Genomic DNA, 20,174 nt, shown 5'->3' on the forward strand with positions numbered 1-20,174 from the left:
TTTCAGTTCAAGAAATCATTCACGTAGGAGAATCATACAAACATATCGTCACTGGACCATCAAACAAACTCCCGTATGGACAACATAGTAATAAGCACCCCCAGTGGAGAAAATCAACTGAAGGAGTTAAAAACAAATAAGTCACCAGGTCTGGATGAAATCCCAATTCAGCTTTTCAAAGAAATCTCTATGGCATTGCCCCCTTACTTAGCTTACATTTATTGTGAATCTCTAGTCCAGCACAAAGTCCCAAGTGAAAGGAAAAAAGTGCAAGAACGGACCCACAAAATTACAGACCAATATCCCTAACATTGGCTTGCTGCAGAATCCTTGACCACATTCTCAGTTCAAACGTGGCAAATTTTCTTGAGACTGAGAAGCTTATGTCCACAAATCAGCATGGTTTTAGAAAGGATCACTTTGTGAAACTCAGTTTGCCCTTTGCTCAAATGACATACTGAGAATTTTGGATGAAGGGCAACAGGCAGATTCCATGTTTCTAGATTTCCAGAAACCTTTTGACATGGTTCCCCACGTAGGCTGTTAAAGAAGGTACAAGCATATGGAATAGATTCATAGATACGCGAGTAGCTCGAAGATTTTAAAGTTATAGAACCTAGTATTTTGTCCATGACAGTTAGTGTTCATCAGAGACAAGAGTATTGTGAGGAGTGCCCCAGGGAGGTTTGATAGGACCACTATTATTGTCTCTATATATAAATCATTTGGCAGACAGGGTGGGCAGCAATCTGCGGTCGTTTGAAGATAATGCTATTGTGTATGGTAAGATGTTGAAGTTGAATGACTGTAGTAGAATACAAGATGTCTTAGACAAAATTTCTAGTTGATGCGATGAATGGCAGCTTGCTCTAAATGTAGAAAAATGTAAGTTAGAGCAGATGTGTAGGAAAAATAAACCTGTAATGTTCGGATACAGCATTAGTGGTGTCCTGCTTGACACAGTCACATCATTTAAATATCAGGGGCAACATTGCAAAGCAATATGAAATGGAATGAGCATGTGACGATCGCAGTAGAAAAGGCAAATGGTCGACTTCAGTTTATTGAGAGATTTTAGAAAAGTGTTGTTCATCAGTAAAAGAAACTGCATAAAGGATGCTAGTGTGACCCATTCTTGGTTGCTCAAGTGTTTGGGATCCATACCACATCAGATTAAAGGAGGACATTGAAGCAATCTACATCTACATCTACATCTACATCCATACTCCGCAAGTCACCTGACGGTGTGTGGCGGAGGGTACCTTGAGTATCTCTCTCAGTTCTCCCTTCTATTCCAGTCTCGTATTGTTCGTGGAAAGAAGGATTTTCGGTATGCCTCTGTGTGGGCTCTAATCTTTCTGATTTTATCCTCACGGTCTCTTCGCGAGATATATGTAGGAGGGAGCAATATACTGCTTGACTCCTCGGTGAAGGTATGTTCTCGAAACTTCAACAAAAGCCCATACCGAGCTACTGAGTGTCTATCCTGCAGAGTCTTCCACTGGGGTTTATCTATCATCTCTGTAATGCTTTCACAATTACTAAATGATCCTGTAACAAAGCACGCTGCTTTCCGTTGGATCTTCTCTATCTCTTCTATTTCTTCTATCAACCCTATCTGGCTGGTAGATTTGTTACCAGTAGGTTCGAACAACATGTAATTGTTACAGAGATGCTTCACGAACTCAAATGGAAATCCCTGGAGGGAAGGCAACGTTCTTTTCAAGGAACATTATTGAGAAAATTTAGAGAACCGGCATCTGAAGCTGACAGCAAAATGATTCTGTTGCCTCCAACATAGATTGCTCATAAGGACCACAGATATAAGATATGAGAAATTAGGGCTGTTACAGAGGCATGTAGACAATCACTTTCCCTTGTTCTATTTGCGAGTGGAACAGAAAAGGAAATGACTGATAGTGGTATGGGGGTACCCTCTGCCATGCACCGTAAGATGGACTGCATCTTATATGTTTTGATGATTCTCTCCATTTCTGCCTTTTATTTGTAAGAGGAAGATCCCTAACAAAACTACAATTCAACACACTTGTTGATAATGTACCATTTCACATGAAGCAAATGTGGTAATAAGTTAATATGATGATGATAAGCATTGACTATTGGGAGAAAAGTTACTGGGGAATATGGTGTGTACAGAGACTACGATAATTAATGTGGAGAAGTGCCCTATTCCCTGCTGTTACCCCGCAGAGGGCAGCCAAGGTTAGTCAGGTATTAAGTAAAAGTAATGATGTAATCTGTAATTGGACAGATAAAAAGTTTACTCACAAAGTGGTGGCAGAAGATCACACATAAAAAAGGGCATTATGTATGCAAGCTTTCAGAGCCAGTGGCTCCTTCTTCTGGCACAAGGGTAGAAGGGAAAGGAAGAGGAATGTAGGAAAAGGACTGGGGAGGTTTATGAAAAGGGGTAGAGTTTGGAAAAGCCACCTAGAACTCTGGGTTAGGAGAGACTTACCGGATGGGATGAGAAGGAAAGACCTCCTCCTGCCTTCTCACCCTGTCTAGTAAGTCTCCCCTGAACCGGGGCCCTGGGTGACTTTTCCTAAACTTCTCCTGTCCTTTTCCTATACTCCTCTTTTCCTTCAGCCATCTTCCTTCCCCTTCAACTCTTTTAGCAGAATAAGGAGCCACTGGCTCTGAAATCTTGCATATGTAATACCTTTTTTTATATGTGCGTTCTCCTGCTGCCGCTTGGTAACTAAATATATTATGCATCCAATTACATTACATTATAAAAATTTGTTGTTTTCGTTGTTATAATGATGTGTTCTGAAATCTATGAGAGAGAATGATGATAAATATGGTGAGGTGCAGAGGGTAATAATCAATAATGTGGAGATAACTGATGTCAACAATAAAGTGTGCAAGTAGTAGAAGTTGCATTTTAACTTATCTCACAGAGTAAGTATCCAAATTAGGGTATCCCTACAGAAGCAACTGCCACTGTGCATTCTAACTCTTCTCTACTTCTAGCTGGTTTCCATATTTTGTTGGCTATTGATGGGAAATTTTTAGAAGTTGTTTTTTCAGCAGTGCCCAGTCAGTAACTGATAATGTTGAGAAATCAGCTGTAAGAAGTCATGTAGGTCAGTGAAGTGATTTAGCTGTATTTTATATTGCGTATAGGTTGTAAGTGACCATAAACATTAATTATCCTAATGAGGCTGAACTCTGTTATCTTCTGAGAGAATGCATCAAAATTACGAATTAGTTCTGAAACTGAACCGCAAATGTTCTAAGTTTTATTTTTTCTCTGGCTACAAATTAGTATAGGTCCATAAGAATCCAAGCTTTTAGGTGTTAAAAAAAGGTACCCCCACTCATTAGCTGTATCTGTATCTACATCTAAATCTACATCTAAAAACAAAGATGATGTGACTTACCAAACGAAAGTGCTGGCAGGTGCAAACAAACACAATCATACACACAAAATTCAAGCTTTCGCAACAAATTGCTGCTTCATCAGGAAAGAGGGAAGGAGAGGGAAAGACGAAAGGATGTGGGTTTTAAGGGAGAGGGTAAGGAGTCATTCCAATCCCGGGAGCGGAAAGACTTACCTTAGGGGGAAAAAAGGACAGGTATACACTCGCACACACACACACACACACACACACACACACATATCCATCTGCACATACACAGACACAAGCAGTGCCCATCTACATCTACATATATACTTCGCCAGCCACCAATCGGTGTGTGGCGGAGGGCACAATTCGCGCCAAAGTCATATTCCCCCCCCCCTCCTGTTCCACTCGCGGATTGTGCGAGGGAAAAACGACTGTCTGAATGCCTCAGAATGAGCTCTTATTTCCCTTATCTTTGAATGGTGATCATTGTGCGATTTGTAAGTTGGTGGTGGTAATCTCTTGAAACAGATCCAAATGGTAAGGGTCCCACACAGATGAACAATACTCCAAGACTGGACGAACTAATGTATTGTAAGCTATTTCCTTTGTTGAAGGACTGCATCACTTCAGGATTCTACCAATAAACCGCAATCTAGAGTTCGCCTTACCCGTTACTTGTGTAATCTGATCATTCCATTTGAGATCATTTCGAACAGTCACACCCAGATACCTGATGGACGTTACCGCTTCCAAAGACTGAGCATTTATTTTGTATTCGTACATCAATGGGGATTTTCGCCTTGTCATACGCAGTAGGTTACACTTACTACTACTGAGAGATAACTTCCAATCATTACACCACCCATTTATTTTCTGCAAATCCTCAGTGATTTCGTCACAACTTTCGTGTGATACTACTTTCCTGTAGACCACAGCATCATCAGCAAACAGTCTAAGGCCGCTGTCAATACCATCAACCAGATCGTTTATGTAAATTGTAAAAAGTAGAGGACCTATTATGCTGCCCTGGGGCACACCTGAAGTTACGCTTGTTTCTGTTGAAGTCAACCCGTTCAGGGCGACATACTGCTCCCTGTCTGTTAGAAAACTTTCTATCCAACCACATGTCATCGGATAGGCCGTAAGCGCGCACGTTTTGTAGCAAGCAACAGTGCGGAACTGATTCGAATGCCTTTTGAAAGTTGAGAAATATGGCATCAACCTGGAAACTGGTATCTAGAGCCTGTTGTATATCATGCACAAAGAGGGTCAGCTGTGTTTTGCATGACCGTTGTTTCCTAAAACCGTGCTGGTTTCTGCAGATGAGTTTCTCAGAGTCTTGAAAGGTCATTATGTCTGAACACAAAAAATGTTCCATGATTCTACAACAAATCGATGTCAGTGAAATTGGCCGATAATTATGTGCATCTGATTTTCTACCCTTTTTATAGATTGCTACGACCTGCGCCTTCTTCCAGTCCTGTGGAACTTTCCACTGTTCCAATGATCTCTGATAGATGATGGGTAAGAATGGTGCTATATTTGTAGCATAGTCAAAATAAAATCTTACGGGGATACCGTCTGGGACAGATGCCTTCCTGTCTTAACTGTTTTACAATCCCAGATACACTAAACACTATATCAGCCATCTTTTCATTTGCTCGATAATTGAAAGGCGGAATAGTGCTGCAGGCCTCTACCGTAAACGATTTTTTGTAGGCTAGGTTTAGAATTTCAGCCTTCTGTTTATCATCATCAGTTACATTACCCGTACTGTCAGCAAGAGAACGTATTGAATTATTTGTAGCATTCATAGATTTTAAGTACAACCAAAATTTTTTGGGATTATTTTTAGAATCTGCAGATAAAATATTGCTTTCAAATTCGTTAAAAGAATCTCTCATTGTCCTTCTGACAGCTGTATAGGTTCCTTGTCACTTTATTACTTTAAGCAGTGTATTTTATTCAGTCACGTTGTAAAATATTGATGCCAATACTCCACTTCTCTTAAAAGTGATATGATGTGGATGTCCTTTCATATTCTTTTTCTATGAGGACTTTGCTTTGTCTATTTTGAAGCTTTCTTGAGAACTGAAAGAATGTATTAAGTCTGCCTTGCTACGCAAGGTCGTCTGCAGTGTTACATTTTATAATTCAGCTTTGTTGAGTATTACATTTTTTTGTTAAGTTTACAACATGCAGCCCCTCTTTCTGCAGAGTCTATCTGTTTGCTTTTATTTTCAATGGACCGTTATACATGGAGCTTTTCTTGCTTCCTATCACATGGCCACTTAATGTTTTTAAAACTTTTAAAGTATTACTCTATGCACTGCAAACTGCGTCGAACTGGCAGTAAGCAACCACATGCTTGAACATATCTGCCCAGCTGTCAAGCCGTCGGCCATGTACGATAGCGAGAGGGCAGAGTCTGGGCTGGATCATGAGGTATGACGGCTGCCACGACAAGAGATATGAAATGCTATGCCACTGCACAAGCTGCCCAAGTAAGGAGCTGGTGGTGTTCCAGTGCTGTGTATTAGGTCGCGAGACTCTACAACAACTGAAGCAATGTTCTCCCATTGCATTCAGCTACGACTGCCCAAACAGCATTTGTCGCTTTGTCCATAATGTTTTAAATTTTGATACTAAGCAGCCCTTTCCGTTTGCAGCATAGTGTATGATGCAAGACATTCCTGCTAGCCAGCCACAACAATTAATTTTCAAAATTAAAGAAGTGATCCTTTCAAACATTTATGTATCCATCATATCTCGAATTTGGCCCCTGTGGGACAATTTACAATAAGTTTTGGACATCCTACAGTGTGTCACCTAATTTGCAATTTAATTGTAGTGCTAACTTTTGCACTATAGTCTTCAATCTGTGTCTACTCAATTACCCACAACCTACCCTCCTAGATTAAAGGTACCAACCATTTCCTCCACGGACTCTCCACAGTTCCTGTCCTTTTGCCGCACGGTGCCCTGCTCACCACTATTGATGACACCTGCCTTTACACTAACATCCCTAATGCCCATGGCCTTACTGCTGTTGAACACTACCTTTCCAAAGCCAGATGGATTCTAAACCAACAACTTCCTAATTGCCATGACAAACTATACCCTCACCCACAATTACTTCTCCTTTGAGGGCATTACCTACAAACAAATCCAGGGTAGGGCAACGGGCACCCGAATGGCAGCATCCTATGCCAACCTATTCATGGACCATCTAGAGGAATCCTTCCTGAACACCTACCATCCAAAACCCCTCACCTGCTTCAGATTCACTGATAATATCTTTGCAGTGTGGATTGAGGGTGAGGACACTCTACCTACATTCCTCCAGAACCTCAACAGCTTCTCCCCCATTTGATTCACAAGGTCCTACTCAACCCAACAAACCACCTTCCTGGATGTTGACCTCCACCTAAAAGATGGCTACATCTGCACCTCTGTCCATATCAAACCTACTAACCACATGCAATACCTCTATTTTGACAGCTGCCACCCATTTCATACCAAAAAGTCACTTCCATTCAGCTTAGCCATCTGTGATTGTCACATCTGCTGTGACGAGTGGTCCCTCTCAAAATATACCAAGGGTCTCACTGAGGATTTCACAGACTGTAATTATCCTCCCACCCTTGAACAAAAACAAATCTCCTGTGCCTTACCTTTCCAGTCTCCCACAACCTGGAGCATTCCCATAGTAGCTCAGTACCACCCAGGACTAGAAGCAACTGAATTACATTTTCCGCCAGGGTTTCAACTACTTCTCGTTGTGCCCTGAAATGGGAATTTCCTGCCCACTATCCTTCCCACCCCTCAAACAGTGGTATTCCACCGTCCACTGAACCTACACAATATGCTCGTTCATCCTTATACCACCCCTGCTCCCAACTCCTTACCTCATGGCTCATATCCCTGTAATATGACCTAGATGTAATACCTGTCCCATACACCATCACACAATCACCTACTCCAGTCTGGTCACAAACATCACCTATCCCACAAAGGCAGGGCTACCTCTGAAACCAGCCACGTAATCTACAAGCTAAGCTGCAATCACTGTGCTGCATTTCATGTGGGCATGACAACCAACAAGCTGTCTGTCCGCACAAATGTCCACTGACAAACTGTGGCCAAGAAACAAGTGGACCACCTTGTTGCTAAGCACGCTGCCCAACATGACAGCCTTCATTTGAATGACTGCTTCACTGCCTGTGCCATATGGATCCTTCCTTCCCACCAGCACCAGCTTTTCTAAATTGCACAGGTGGGAATTCTCCCCGCAATATATCCTATGTTCCCATAACCCTCCTGGCCTCAACCTCATTAGTTATTGTCCTCACCCATTAAGCTCCTTCCCTGTTTCCATTCCAGCACCACACAGCCCTCATTCCAGCAGCACAACCAGTCTTTTAACTTCTCTCCTTTACCACAAGCCCCCCTCCCCTCCGCCTACCTTTCCCCTGCCCTCTGTCTAACCTCCTGACTGCACATAGCTGCCCTATCATCTCTCCACCTCATCCTTGAGTGCTCCCCAACAGCACTTCACTGTACCCCCCCCCCCCACCCTGCTATCCCTCCCCCTCCCTGCCCCAGCCTCCTCCATACCACCAACCAGTTGTCACTCCCATCATGCACAGCTGCTGTTGCCCACAATGTGGCTTCAGGTGCCAAGGTGTGTGTGAGCTGTGTTTGTGTGTGTGTGTGTGTGTGTGTGTGTGTGTGTGTGTGTGTGTGTCATCTATTTTCTATAAAGACCTAGTTGGCCACAAGCTTATACTGTGACAGTCTTTTTGTTGTGCCTATCTGCGACTCAGCATCTCTGCTACATGGTGAGTAGCAGCTTTCCTTTTCATAATTGTTAAAATCCATCTTTTGAGCAGACCAACACAAAGATGTTTCTGCAAAGCAACTATAATTTCCTCTGTATTTCATTATAACAGGGACAATTATAAATTTATATTATGAAAAGGATAGTTGCTACTCAACATATAAAAGAGATGCTGATTCACAGACAGGCACAGCAAAAGAGACTGTCAGAAAGTGAGCTTTCAGCAAACAAGGTCTTCATCAGAAATTGACAACACACAAACACACACACACGCAAACGCAACCCACACACACATTGCTATTGTCTCGAGGAAGGGGGTAGGTGTGGGAGGGGTAGGGGTGAGGGAGGTGAGAAGGGGAGGGGGGAGCAAGTGGGAGGGGGAAGCTCCTAAGGCCCAGCTGCATCTGGTGTGAGGAACAATCTAGTTGGGGTAGATAGTGGGCGTAATGGGGTAAGGAAGGGTTATGGGATGGGTGGGGGGAGGTACAGCAGGACAGGGTGGGGCAAAATGCTAGTGCTGCCTGTGGGAGTATGCAGGGCTGTGATAAGGACAGGGTAGGACTGTTATGTGCAGCAGTGGGAGGCTGTGCTTGGTGGTGGGCGGGGAGGGGTGGGGGGAAGGGAGGGAGGGAGGGAGACAAGAGAGGAGAGAAGTAGAGGGATAGCTCTATGTAGGTGCATTGGTGGGATTGAAGGCATTTGTAGTATGGGAGTGGGAGTGTTGTTGTTGTGGTCTTCAGTCCTGAGACTGGTTTGATGCAGCTCTCCATGCTACTCTATCCTGTGCAAGCTTTTTCATCTCCCAGTACCTATTGCAACCTACATCCTTCTGAATCTGCTTAGTGTATTCATCTCTTGGTCTCCCTCTACGATTTTTACCCTCCACGCTGCCCTCCAATACTAAATTGGTGATCCCTTGATGCCTCAGAACATGTCCTACCAACCGATCCCTTCTTCTGGTCAAGTTGTGCCACAAACTTCTCTTCTCCCCAATCCTATTCAATACTTCCTCATTAGTTATGTGATCTACCCATCTAATCTTCAGCATTCTTCTGTAGCACCACATTTCGAAAGCTTCTATTCTCTTCTTGTCCAAACTATTTATCGTCCATGTTTCACTTCCATACATGGCTACACTCCATACAAATACTTTCAAAAATGACTTCCTGACACTTAAATCAATACTGGATGTTAACAAATTTCTCTTCTTCAGAAACGCTTTCCTTGCCATTGCCAGCCTACATTTTATATCCTCTCTACTTCGACCATCATCAGTTATTTTGCTCCCCAAATAGCAAAACTCCTTTACTACTTTAAGTGCCTCATTTCCTAATCTAATTCCCTCAGCATCACCCGACTTAATTAGACTACATTCCATTATCCTTGTTTTGCTTTTGTTGATGTTCATCTTATACCCTCCTTTCAAGACACTGTCCATTCCATTCAACTGCTCTTCCAAGTCCTTTGCTGTCTCTGACAGAATTACAATGTCATCGGCGAACCTCAAAGTTTTTATTTCTTCTCCATGAATTTTAATACCTACCCCGAATTTTTCTTTTGTTTCCTTTACTGCTTGCTCAATATACAGATTGAACAACATCGGGGAGAGGCTACAACCCTGTCTTACTCCCTTCCCAACCACTGCTTCCCTTTCATGTCCCTCGACTCTTATAACTGCCATCTGGTTTCTGTACAAATTGTAAATAGCCTTTCGCTCCCTGTATTTTACCCCTGCCACCTTCAGAATTTGAAAGAGAGTATTCCAGTCAACATTGTCAAAAGCTTTCTCTAAGTCTACAAATGCTAGAAACGTAGGTTTGCCTTTCCTTAATCTTTCTTCTAAGATAAGTCGTAAGGTCAGTATTGCCTCACGTGTTCCAGTGTTTCTACGGAATCCAAACTGATCTTCCCCGAGGTTGGCTTCTACTAGTTTTTCCATTCGTCTGTAAAGAATTCGTGTTAGTATTTTGCAGCTGTGGCTTATTAAACTGATTGTTCGGTAATTTTCACATCTGTCAACACCTGCTTTCTTTGGGATTGGAATTATTATATTCTTCTTGAAGTCTGAGGGTATTTCGCCTGTTTCATACATCTTGCTCACCAGATGGTAGAGTTTTGTCAGGACTGGCTCTCCCACGGCCGTCAGTAGTTCCAATGGAATATTGTCTACTCCGGGGGCCTTGTTTCGACTCAGGTCTTTCAGTGCTCTGTCAAACTCTTCACGCAGTATCGTATCTCCCATTTCATCTTCATCTACATCCTCTTCCATTTCCATAATATTGTCCTCAAGTACATCGCCCTTGTATAGACCCTCTATATACTCCTTCCACCTTTCTGCTTTCCCTTCTTTGCTTAGAACTGGGTTTCCATCTGAGCTCTTGATATTCATACAAGTCGTTCTCTTATCTCCAAAGGTCTCTTTAATTTTCCTGTAGGCGGTATCTATCTTACCCCTAGTGAGATAGGCCGCTACATCCTTACATTTGTCCTCTAGCCATCCCTGTTTAGCCATTTTGCACTTCCTGTCGATCTCGTTTTTGAGACGTTTGTATTCCTTTTTGCCTGTTTCACTTACCGCATTTTTATATTTTCTCCTTTCATCAATTAAATTCAATATTTCTTCAGTTACCCAAGGATTTCTACTAGCCCTCGTCTCTTTACCTACTTGATCCTCTGCTGCCTTCACTACTTCATCCCTCAAAGCTACCCATTCTTCTTCTACTGTATTTATTTCCCCTATTCCTGTCAATTGCTCCCTTATGCTCTCCCTGAATCTCTGTACAACCTCTGGTTCTTTCAGTTTATCCAGGTCCCATCTCCTTAAATTCCCACCTTTTTGCAGTTTCTTCAGTTTTAATCTACAGGTCATAACCAATAGATTGTGGTCAGAGTCCACATCTGCCCCTGGAAATGTCTTACAATTTAAAACCTGGTTCCTAAATCTCTGACTTACCATTATATAATCTATCTGATACCTTTTAGTATCTCCAGGGTTCTTCCATGTATACAACCTTCTTTCATGATTCTTAAACCAAGTGTTAGTTATGATTATGTTGTGCTCTGTGCAAAATTCTACCAGGCGGCTTCCTCTTTCATTTCTGTCCCCCAATCCATATTCACCTACTATGTTTCCTTCTCTCCCTTTTCCTACACTCGAATTCCAGTCACCCATGGGAGTAGGGAAGGGGATAGGCAGATGGAGAACAGGGACTATTTAAGTACTTTAATAATGATAATTGAAACCAACAGCCTTATTGTAATCCAACGTCATTTATTCAAAACATGCTACCATTTCTGACACTGAAAAGCATCATTTTCAGACCCCTCTGTATGGAAACATACATAGTGTGATAGTATAGTATGAGAAAACTGACAACAAAAATCATAGTTTGTAACTGTTGTTGTTGTGGTTTGATGCAGCTCTCCGTGCATGTTTGTGACTAAAATGGGGATAAATCACATCATAAAATTACATAAAAATCTTACTATCATTACCTATACAAAACAAAATTCAGTATCTAATTTATATTGCTTATTTTTCTTATTTTTTTCCTTCTTTTGAACCCAATGATCATACTCCAGTGACGTAATGAACCTGAGGTAAAGCCACACATACAATGAATTATACCAGCAAAGCAACTGAAGTCGCATATATCTCTGAAAGGAACACCTGTGAATACGGGATATACCAATAATAAAATGAAAAGCCTAATGACATAGTACCAAACAACCAGAGTAAGCAAATACAACAAAGGCCCAATGAACAAACATTCATTGGATGGCACTTCCTATCCTTGGTTTCTAAGGCGTACCAGAGCTGTAGTTTTTACCACCACTTATTGTTGATCATTGGTGGTGCTGCATGTACAACTTGGTAGTATGAACACAGTGATTTCCCTGCTCCTATTATCTTGTTAAAGAGAAGGTCACATATATTGCTCCTGCAGTAGTGGTGCACTGGTAATGATCATGTAGAATCCTTTGTTTTATTAACTTTAACAGTTTGGCTTACACGACAGTGGTTTTTTGGGCATTATGGTTACTAATGTGCTTCTTTGCACTATTTAGCTTTACATCTACAGCTGTCACTTCTACTGTATTTTATAGTTGTCCCAGTAGCAGTGACTACTATGTTTTTGCTTGTGGCAGCTGGGTGTTTCCCGAGACACGGATGTTGTGTGTGGCACAAATGGCCTCCTGGTTTGTTTCACTGAACTAAGTCATGACCCATGGTGCTGGCCTATTATTTTTGGAGGTATCTGGGTTGGTGGTAGTACTGTTTATCTGTCACTAAGTATAATGTTGTGGGTACTTCATATCAGGAGGTGTCACTTCACCTTCCGCACGTACTTTTGTGTTACTGTTTCAGTTAATTATGTGTACGCCACTTGTTGCTTTGCAGACATTAAAATGTTTTGTTATTCTGTGTTTTTAAGCAACTACATAGAATTGCTATGACATGCCTCTCTTGGTGCAGATATATATTTAGTTTTTAGAGTTTTCTACAGTTTTTATGTTTTTAGGGTTTTCTGTGATACTTGTCTAAAAATGTTCATTTTGGTTGTTAATATATGTACAGTGGCTGTGGTTATTTCCACGTGGCTACTGAGGCCATTTGTAGGTTATGGTTATGGGGCCTGATACATACAAGTTTCCCAGTGTTCAGTATCAGAATGGTTGCTTAGACCATTTGGTCTGGATATTTTACAACCACTTCCCACTTTTAAGGTGTGTGAGTGCGTAATTTGTTTCATTTATTAGTTTGTCCTTTTACTACTTTGTGTGTGCTTGTGCAGTCTTCAATAGTGACTTTATAACAGTTTATGTTATGCTATGTAATGAATGACTTCAACTGCCACTTCTGTTTCAAATGTATGATTGAGTCTGGTTCATTAGTAACTGGATTCAGCAATGATTTTCTCTGTACAAAGTTCCTTTTGGGCACACAATTTGGTCTGAATTATGCATTTCATCTAATATCACTTCCTGTAGATTGCGACTAGGTATGAGATGGAGGCCACCATATTTTTCTAGGTTAACGACGTTATGAAAGGATGTGCTCGGTGTTTATCATGTATGTGTAAGTTATTGCCTGTGTTCCTTTTCTTATGGACTCTACAAAGTTCATTGTTTGCTCCTGTATGTTAATATGTTTGAGTTTCTTGGTTTCACCCCATTGGATTACCATATGGATGTTTCCAAGCTCATGGTCCTGTACATATATTTTATACATATGTGGCTTTTGATTTTATTAATTGACTTCTTCTAGGTTACTTTGTATGCTGTTGTTGTATATAACTAGATGATATGAGATGTTCTTCAGCAATTGTTTGTCAATATGTATGATGCATGTTACTTTTAATCCTGCAAGAACATACTGATGGCAGATGTTGCTACAGCTGACAACACTTATGTCCAGTACATTTCCTGGAATTAGTAGAAACATTGGTGACTTTATTTCATTGTTACTTTGGAGATATTGCATTTAGGCCTTTTACTTACACAAGTTACACATTTGCTATACTAGTGTGGCCATGGACCTTAGGGATGTGGGTGGGCTGCTTATAGTAATACCAATGGAACTAGTGTTTATAGTTTTTCGTGACTTCAACACTATTTGTGCACTAGATTTTAATATGTTATCAATATAATGGAAGGAAACATTCCACGTGGGAAAAATTATATATAAAAACAAAGATGAGGTGACTTACCGAACAAAAGCGCTGGCAGGTCGATAGACAAACAAACAAACACAAACATACACACAAAATTCAAGCTTTCGCAACAAACTGTTGCCTCATCAGGAAAGAGGGAAGGAGAGGGGAAGACGAAAGGAAGTGGGTTTTAAGGGAGAGGGTAAGGAGTCATTCCAATCCCGGGAGCGGAAAGACTTACCTTAGGGGGAAAAAAGGACAGGTATACACTCGCACACACGCACATATCCATCCACACATACAGACACAAGCAGACATATCCGCTCCCGGGATTGGAATGACTCCTTACCCTCTCCCTTAAAACCCACTTCCTTTCGTCTTCCCCTCTCCTTCCCTCTTTCCTGATGAGGCAACAGTTTGTTGCGAAAGCTTGAATTTTGTGTGTATGTTTGTGTTTGTTTGTTTGTCTATCGACCCGCCAGCGCTTTTGTTCGGTAAGTCACCTCATCTTTGTTTCTATATAAGATTTTAATATGTGACTTACATTGTTTATGTAGAGTTATTATTTCGGCAGGTTTGCATTATCCAGTGAATGTTTGTTCATTAGGTCTTTCTTGCATTTGTTTACTCCAGCCATCTGGTTTTATGTTACTGGATTGTTTTGTTTCATTATTGGATTTATTGGTATATCCTATATTCGCAAGTGTTCTGATTAGGGAAATATGTGGCTTCAGTTGCTTTACTGGTGTAATTCATTGTGCACGTGGGTTTCTCTCAGGTACATTATGACACTGGAGTATGTAATTACTGTATATAAAAAAAGGAACAAAAAAATTAAATTAAATTTAAAAAATGGATTAAGCAATATAAATTAGGTGCTAAACTTTGTTTTGTATGGATAACAACAGCATTTTATTATTACATAATTTTGTGATGTGAGTTATCCCCGCTTTAGTTACAAGCTGTGATTTTTGTTGTCAGTTCTCTCTTACTTTACTATCACACTACGTATTTTTCCATATCCAGGGCTAGGAGGTGATGCTTCTCGGTGTTGAAACTAGTTGCTTGTTTTGAATAAATGACATTGGATTACAATATAGCTGTTGTTTTTAATCTTCATTATTCAAATACTTCTCATCCAGCTGCTGTCCCACTGTCCTCAATAGATTACCAGAGACACTACTGAAGGTTAGGCCAGAGGGGTTACAGGAATGAATTATATGTTGTAAGGAGAGTTCCCACTTGGGCAATACAGAAAAGTTGGTGTTGGTGGGCAGAATTTTGATGGCACAGGCTGTAAAGTAGTCATTAAAGTGAAGCACATTGTGTTGGAAGCGCGTTCAGCAAATGGGTGGTGCAGCTGTCTCTTGGCCACTGTTTGTCGGTGGCAATTCATGTGGTCAGACAGCTTGTTAGTTGTCATACCCAGGTAGGATGCAGCAGCTAAGTTGGTAACCAAATGGCCGCTTTCACATGTGGCAATGCCTTTGGTGGGGCAGGAGATGCCAGTGACAGGACCAGAACAGGTAATAATTGAAAGAATGTATGGAACAGGTCTTGCATCTGGATCTAGAGAAGGGATATGAGCCACAAGACAAGGGGTTGGAGAAGTGGTGGAGCAGGAACAGAAAATGTTATTGTGTAGATTGAGTAGGTGGGAGGGTTGGTGGGGACACTGGGGAGGATATTCTCATTTCAGAGTACGAGGAGAGATGGTCAAAACTCTGGCAGAGAATGTGATTACTTTGCTACAGTATTGGATGGTACCAATTCATGAGAGTGGTGCTGCTTTGTGGTTGGACAGTAGGTATGTGGGGGATGATAAATGACTGTTGAGACAAGGCATGGAAGGTCTGTTCCTGGACAAGATTGGGAGGGTAATTTTGGTCTGTGAAGGCCTGAGTGAGATCATTCGCAAATTTGGAGAGGCATTCCATGTGCAAATGACAACTAATACGCTCTCTGTCTGTATGAATGTCCACTGCCAAATTGTGCCCAAGAGACAGCAGGACAACCCAGTTACTGAACATGTTATACAACATGATGTGCTTCACTTTAATTACTGCCTCACAGCTTGTGCCATTGCACCACTTGGAAACTTCCCACAATCACCAGCTTTTCTGAACTGTGCAGTTGGAACCCAACAATCAGTATTTCCTTCTCATCCCATCCTGTAAGTCTCCCCACACCCATGGTTCTGGATGACATTTTTTATCTATCCAATTACATCATATTGCGAAAAATTGATTAGTCTCTTGTTACAAAATAATTCTAAGCATTTCATGAATCACTAGGTACTATAGTAAATGACTTAAGAATATCACATTTCCTTGAGGTATTCAATGTTACCACTTGTGACTACAGGTGTCAGTACATAAGGCTCTTAAAAGCTGTCTCAATAAATTTAACGCCACAATTTATGGCACATATGAAATAATTATTATAAATGCAATACCACTCATAAACTGTTAAAAGCAAAAACATAGCATTAACATATTGACATTACCTGGTGTCTTCAAGATCAGGTGTGGACAGACCATGCAACAGCTCCAGAAGTACATGGAATTGCCTTGGAGATATAAATAAAGACAATGAACCGAGAGTCAGTTCCAGATCAACTTTTGGTCCAGGTACTCCTTCTGCTTGCTTAAGTTTGACACGCAATTCTTGCCGCCCTGCCAGTTTAGCAAAAAGTACTGGATCAGGTTCCACAGACAGATTTCTGTGCTGAGTGTGGTCATCTGCAGCAACAGCTGGTGGAATTGTTTGCAGAGGTGACACTGGAGATGATGATGATGGTGTGACAGGAGCTGTTCCAAAATTGTAATCTGAATTCTGAAGAACACAAAAACTGGATAAAAGTACATTTAAAGAAACATAAATTATATCTCATGTGATTAAGTGAACATATAGATTTAATTATTTTGAAATTCAAAAAGGTATTCAAAATAATTTCTGAAGTGCAAATTTTTCTCAGAAGTCTTACAAGTATTGTAGAAAATGTTTTTTCTACCCTTTCATAAGCCATCTATAGTTAATACCATGAAACGTACATAAAATACAAACATCAAACTATTAACATCAGATATACAATTTTAAACATAAGTTTGTTGCTCTTTGCACAGTACAACTGCAAATAAAATATATTAAAAAACACGAGTATGTAACTATGTGCCTACATTTAGTATTTTTAAATTTTTTAAGGACATCATAAAGCATTTCAGAGACTGTGGACAAGCTACCTTTTTTATGTGACAAATAAATTTGTTAATAATTAAATTCATGTTGTACTTTAGAAAAGTTAAAAATATTCCTTGAGCAATAATTAAATGTTCCAGCTGATGCACACTAAACTTCATTCTTTTTTGTTGTTAGTAATATCTACAGAAGCACTAAATAGATTTTAATATAAAAAAGCAGGTGTACACATAGTAAAATGCAGTGACGGTAGTTGCTTCTACGTACAGCAGTATGGAAGAGAATTCAGCACCCAGTTCAATGAAAATGAGATCATTTCAGTTTGAGAGTCACAAGAAGTCAGCAACATACACAAGAATTTATGTAGCAGGGTGTAATATATGGAATATGAAGAAAAGGAATATTAGGGCTTAGTGCCTCACTGACAATTAGGCCTTCAGTGTTGGAGCAAAAACTAGGATTAAGGAAGTAAAAGAAAAATATACACTACCAATCAAAAGTTTTCCATCACCTATCCCAACTAAGGATTTGTGGTTAACACAGGGTTTCCATTTTGAATATTCTATCATATTCCTGTATTGATAATAAAACAAGTACAACCAGTAAAGTAAGTTATGTTATGTATTTGACTGGTTGTTCACATACAGGGGTGCTGATAGTATCCACAACAACACCGACATACCTTTACCTAAGATGGTTCCATTCAAATAGGCCTCTTTCCTTCAGCTGTCTGGGTAGTAATCAGTTCATATTAGTTTACAGTACATCATGTGCATGTAGCAGTGTGTTTGTATAAATGATTAGGTTCATACCATGTGACTTCATAATGTGACATAAGCATGATATTGGAATTGAAAAGTGTGGAGCAATCGTAGCCCTGCATCACGGGTACTATTATAGTAGGACAATAGCAACAAAAGTTGGCAGAGCCCAATCTAGTGTGGTGTGTATGTTGCAGCAGTTCAAGCAAACTGCTGTCAATGCAACTGTTTTACGATCTGGAAGACCCCATGTCCGCATCATACAGGGAAGATCAGTTCAGTTCATATGTTCATACACATCCAACTATGTCTGTAACACAGATGTAGTATACACAGGTTTTAGTGATCACTATGCTCAAATTCAAATGATGAATGTTGCAGAAGTCTCACAACTTCATAGAATAACATACAATGTAATCATATATAAAAACAAAGATGAGGTGACTTACCGAACAAAAGCGCTGGCAGGTCGATAGACACACAAACAAACACAAACATACACACAAAATTCAAGCTTTCGCAACAAACCGTTGCCTCATCAGGAAAGAGGGAAGGAGAGGGGAAGACGAAAGGAAGTGGGTTTTAAGGGAGAGGGTAAGGAGTCATTCCAATCCCGGGAGCGGAAAGACTTACCTTAGGGGGAAAAAAGGACAGGTATACACTCGCACACACGCACATATCCATCCACACATACAGACACAAGCAGACATATTGGTCTTTAAATATGTCTGCTTGTGTCTGTATGTGTGGATGGATATGTGCGTGTGTGCGAGTGTATACCTGTCCTTTTTTCCCCCTAAGGTAAGTCTTTCCGCTCCCGGGATTGGAATGACTCCTTACCCTCTCCCTTAAAACCCACTTCCTTTCGTCTTCCCCTCTCCTTCCCTCTTTCCTGATGAGGCAACAGTTTGTTGCGAAAGCTTGAATTTTGTGTGTATGTTTGTGTTTGTTTGTGTGTCTATCGACCTGCCAGCGCTTTTGTTCGGTAAGTCACCTCATCTTTGTTTTTATATATAATTTTTCCCACGTGGAATGTTTCCTTCCATTATATTGATACAATGTAATCAATTTCACTACTGAAAATGTGGAATATTTCTTTTCTCCTGAAGGGGGAAAATTGGAATGATATATACAACTATAATGATACCAATGACAAATATAATAAGTTTATGACCACATTTACCTTTTTTTTTTCCTTCTTCAAATAACTTTTTCCAAGGAAAAGTTACACTCACATCCGTACAAAAACAGTCAAGTGGATCACAAAAGGGATAAAGATCTGAATTTCTTACCTACCTCAAAAGATACCAAAAAAACTAAAGTAACATGACAAGTTAAAAAAAGAGAAATGGTTGCAAGGTCAGTAAATCATAATAATATATGGATGATTAAGAAAAACTACAAACTAACTGGCCCCAGACAAGTGGCTAGTGCTTTCAACCGTTATTTCTCAAACATAGCACAGCAGTTGATGAATATGTATAATGAAAATCAGCCAGCCAATACGAGACTAGAGTCAGATCAAAAAATTTTACTCTCATGTACGCTGCGACACATGATGAACTATCTAAAATTATAAAGGAAAGTTCAGACAGGAGTATCAACAATATTATAAAAAGGATAGATCACTACTCACCATAAAGATGACATGCTGAGCTGCAGACAGGCACAATGAAAAGACTGTTATACACTGAGCTTTCAACCAAAGCCTCCTTCAGAGAAGAAAAGAAAACATACATACATTCACACAAGCAAGTAAGTACAGGGTGCAGCACTTAAATTCAGATAAATTTCAATTTTAACTTCCCCCATATCGTATTTACACCAGAGGTTGCGACTGGCCTTCTTGAAAGCCACAGGCATCTGGTAAACAGTCAGAACCTCAAAATTGCCAAAACGTTAGGGACAAGTGTGGAGTACAAATGAACAGCCGCGATTATAGAAAGTCTTAGCACTAGGCGTTAGCCCCCTGAAAAAGTTCAATTCTTCAGATACCCGAGTTCAACTGTTTACAATACTGTGGTCAAGTATGATGCTTCAGAGAAGTCTGGGGAAAGTTCTGCTAACCCATTGAGGAAACCTCAGTCAAGCAATCACTTGTCACGAACTGCAGCAGTCGTCGAAAAGGCTCAAGAGCTGATTTCCATGGAGCCAGGGCAATTGCTAAGGATACTGACAACAGTATTGAACGTCAGGAAGCAAACAATGTGTTGGATGGCAAACGAGGACCTCATACGAGCCATTTAGTCCCAAACTGCCTCTTGGATAATGTTGACATGTCCTCATCGAAGGAGTTTGGCCCCCTAACGGGCCAGATTTGAAGCCCCTCAACTACAATGTTTGGAGC

General features: G+C 40.6%; 1 protein-coding gene across 1 annotated transcript in view; it reads right to left on the reverse strand.

Moving 5' to 3' along the window:
* LOC124794644 (autophagy-related protein 2 homolog A) overlaps nt 1-20,174 on the reverse strand; it is a 496,478-nt gene that overhangs the window by 371,930 nt on the left and 104,374 nt on the right. Inside the window, exon 6 of the mRNA XM_047258162.1 lies at nt 16,375-16,703. Within this exon, the coding sequence (XP_047114118.1) occupies nt 16,375-16,703 (329 nt within the window). The remainder of the gene's footprint in view (nt 1-16,374; nt 16,704-20,174) is intronic.

The sequence above is a fragment of the Schistocerca piceifrons genome, chromosome 4 (assembly GCF_021461385.2).
Source record: "Schistocerca piceifrons isolate TAMUIC-IGC-003096 chromosome 4, iqSchPice1.1, whole genome shotgun sequence".
NCBI classification, from domain to species: Eukaryota; Metazoa; Arthropoda; class Insecta; order Orthoptera; family Acrididae; genus Schistocerca; species Schistocerca piceifrons.